General features: G+C 34.8%; 1 protein-coding gene across 1 annotated transcript; it reads left to right on the top strand.

Moving 5' to 3' along the window:
- Positions 1–226: 226 nt before the first annotated feature.
- On the top strand, positions 227–980 carry LOC131156721 (dirigent protein 23-like). Its single transcript, XM_058110613.1, has one exon. It carries the CDS (start codon positions 254–256, stop codon positions 836–838), a length of 585 nt encoding a protein of 194 aa, XP_057966596.1. The 5' UTR covers positions 227–253; the 3' UTR covers positions 839–980.
- Positions 981–2854: the final 1874 nt, after the last annotated feature.

Genomic DNA, 2854 nt, shown 5'->3' with positions numbered 1-2854 from the left:
TATTTATTGTTTTATATATACTTTAATATTTGTTTGTCTTGTCACTAACTTTAAACTTAAAAGGTTTTATTTTTATGGTTTTCGAAAACACAAACAGAATTGTGTCATTTTTCAGAATATTGAGCATGTTGCTACACTTTACTCTTATTTACAATCAGTTCCCCTTACGCCTTTATATAAAGGAGAGACAGGGTCTGAGAGAGAGAGTGAGAGAGAGAGAGAGAGAGAGTGAGAGAGAGAGAGAGAGAGAGGGATGGCAATTGCAGCTTTTGTGTTAATCTCTCTTGTGGCAGCAGCCATGCCGATGAAGCTTCAGAGCCTTGAGAATGGGGGCTCCCAATGGGCCTGGGCCAAGAGTGTTGAGAACCAGAAGGAGACCGCCGCCACCACCACCACCACCACCACCCTCCAGTTCTACTTTCACGATATTGTGAGCGGGAATGACCCGACGGTCGTCCGGGTGGCGGAGGCCACCAGCACCGACAAGTCGCCGACCCTCTTCGGCGCCTTGAACATGGCGGACGACCCGCTGACGGAGGGACCCGACCCGAACTCGAAGCTGGTGGGGCGAGCACAGGGGCTGTACGGGTCCGCCGGGAAGGCAGTTTTATCTCTGATCATGGCCCTGAACTTCTGCTTCACGGACGGAGCGTACAACGGGAGCTGCGTCACCGTTCTGGGTCGGAACCCGGCCTTAGACCCGGTCCGGGAGTTGCCGATCGCCAGCGGATCCGGGCTTTTCCGACTGGGTCGCGGGTACGCAATCGCCCGGACACACTGGTTCAATTTCACCACCGGAGATGCCATTGTTGGATACAATGTGACGGTGGTCCATTAATATTTAGTATTAAATATTTATTTCTGTTTCCTGATTATATGATTGGTTGATCGAATATTTGAAGAAAACAATATTTGATTTGCCTTACATATACCTTCGCAAAGTTTGCTTCATAATAATAAAGATTACTTTCTTTGGAATATGTATTTTAGATTTTGTTTTTATCTCTAGCGTCCACTTATAATCACTAGTAATTATTATAACAAAATTAAAGAAATTATGGCCATTTTAGAAGATAAAAAAATAATTTATTTTAAAAAATTATGTATATACTTAAATAAAATAAAAGTACATATAATAATATTAAACTCAACTTATCTAACGAGAAATTCTCTTTTTGATTCATTGGTGTTGCGGATTTGTCTTATAAAAACGTATCATATAATTAGAGTTCAAATCATTTATGTAAATTTAAAATTTTTAAATATGTATCGGATATAGACCATGGCACAGAATATTTATGAATGAATTATTATTATTATTATTATTAATTATAAGGTGGATTCTAATGCAAAGAGAAAGTAGTCCTAAAATGTGAGGGGTGGGGGAGACCATGATGGGCAAGGAATGATTGGTGATGCCAAAGCATTTCTTTGATTTAACCTTTTTTGTGAGATTGAAGTTGAGTGACAGTCATTCGCTTAGCCATATGACACGTATCAATGATTCATTGGCTTGGCATGGCATGGCATGCATGATGCACCCTGGCTTTTACTTAACCCTCTAATAGTCTAATTCCACTTATATAATTATATATAAATATGAATATAAATATATATAAAATGTGCATTTCTTGATTTAGGGTAATGAGTAATAATATGTAATTAAATATGCATATGAAAGTTATGAATATAGGTTGTCTTATTGGTAAAATAATAATTAAGGATCTTTATGAGTAAGACTTATAAATGAGTATGAGTAGACATTTTGAATTGTCTTAAATAATATAAGTAGATTTTTTGAATTGCCTTTTAAGAGAAATTATGATAGATATAGGGTGTCATCAGCTTAATACGCAATTGTGATATCAAGCTTTGGCTCACCATACCTCTACGTTTGTTCAAGATTCTACTAAGAAACAGAGGATAGTTTATCATTTTACTTATTAAGAATTGGTTGGGCTCCCTTTAACTTTTTAAAAGGACATTTTAAAAAGAAGTTAAAGAAAATGAGTTTTTTGATATTGTTTTAAAAATATTTGATCTTTCTGTAAAAAAATTGTAAGATGCTTAAAAGTATTTAAAATGATTAAAATATATAGGTATTTTTAGGAAATATAATTAATTCATTAATAGTTTGGTAATATATGAAAAAAAAATTAAGAATAATAATGAAATTGAATAATTTGTTGGTGAACATAGAAGTTAACTTTTACCTTTTAAAAGTTTTTAAAGGCAAAAGTTAACCATGTTGGCTTTTATTTAACCCTTTAATTCCATATATATATATATATATATATATATATATATGTGTGTGTGTGTGTGTGTGTGTGTGTGTGTGTGTGTGTCTACATGTAAATTGTTATGAAACGTGCGAAAATTATGATGATAGTACGGAAAAATACAGAGATAAAGCAACAAAAATACATGAATTTAACGTGATTCGATAGTATACGTATATCCACACGAGCCAGTAACGGCTAAGTTTCACTATTTAGAAAGTAGGATTACATCGTATATATTTATACTAACCCTAACCATATAGAGGTATTAGGAAAATTTCTCAAATACCCTTGTACCCTACCACAGGGGCGTTGCCTCCACACCCCTAACCCATTAATTGTTCCAACCCATAAAACAATAAATTACAAGCCTAAAAAGCTGATGTCGTTATTCCGCTCCACTTCTGACATCTGCTTTCTTTGTAAATGTGTTTCACTCAATATGAGTCACATACTATAATACAAATGCTCGCGAGATATATGTATGCATATGAGTGCATATGTGCATATATGTTAATATATATAATGCATGTTTCTTGATTTTCATGTATAGTATGTAATTAAATATGCGTGTG

The sequence above is a fragment of the Malania oleifera genome, chromosome 5 (genome assembly GCF_029873635.1).
Source record: "Malania oleifera isolate guangnan ecotype guangnan chromosome 5, ASM2987363v1, whole genome shotgun sequence".
Classification (NCBI taxonomy): Eukaryota; Viridiplantae; Streptophyta; class Magnoliopsida; order Santalales; family Ximeniaceae; genus Malania; species Malania oleifera.
Note: the sequence above shows the minus strand (reverse complement) of the source record. Positions and strands in the feature narration are given on the sequence as shown.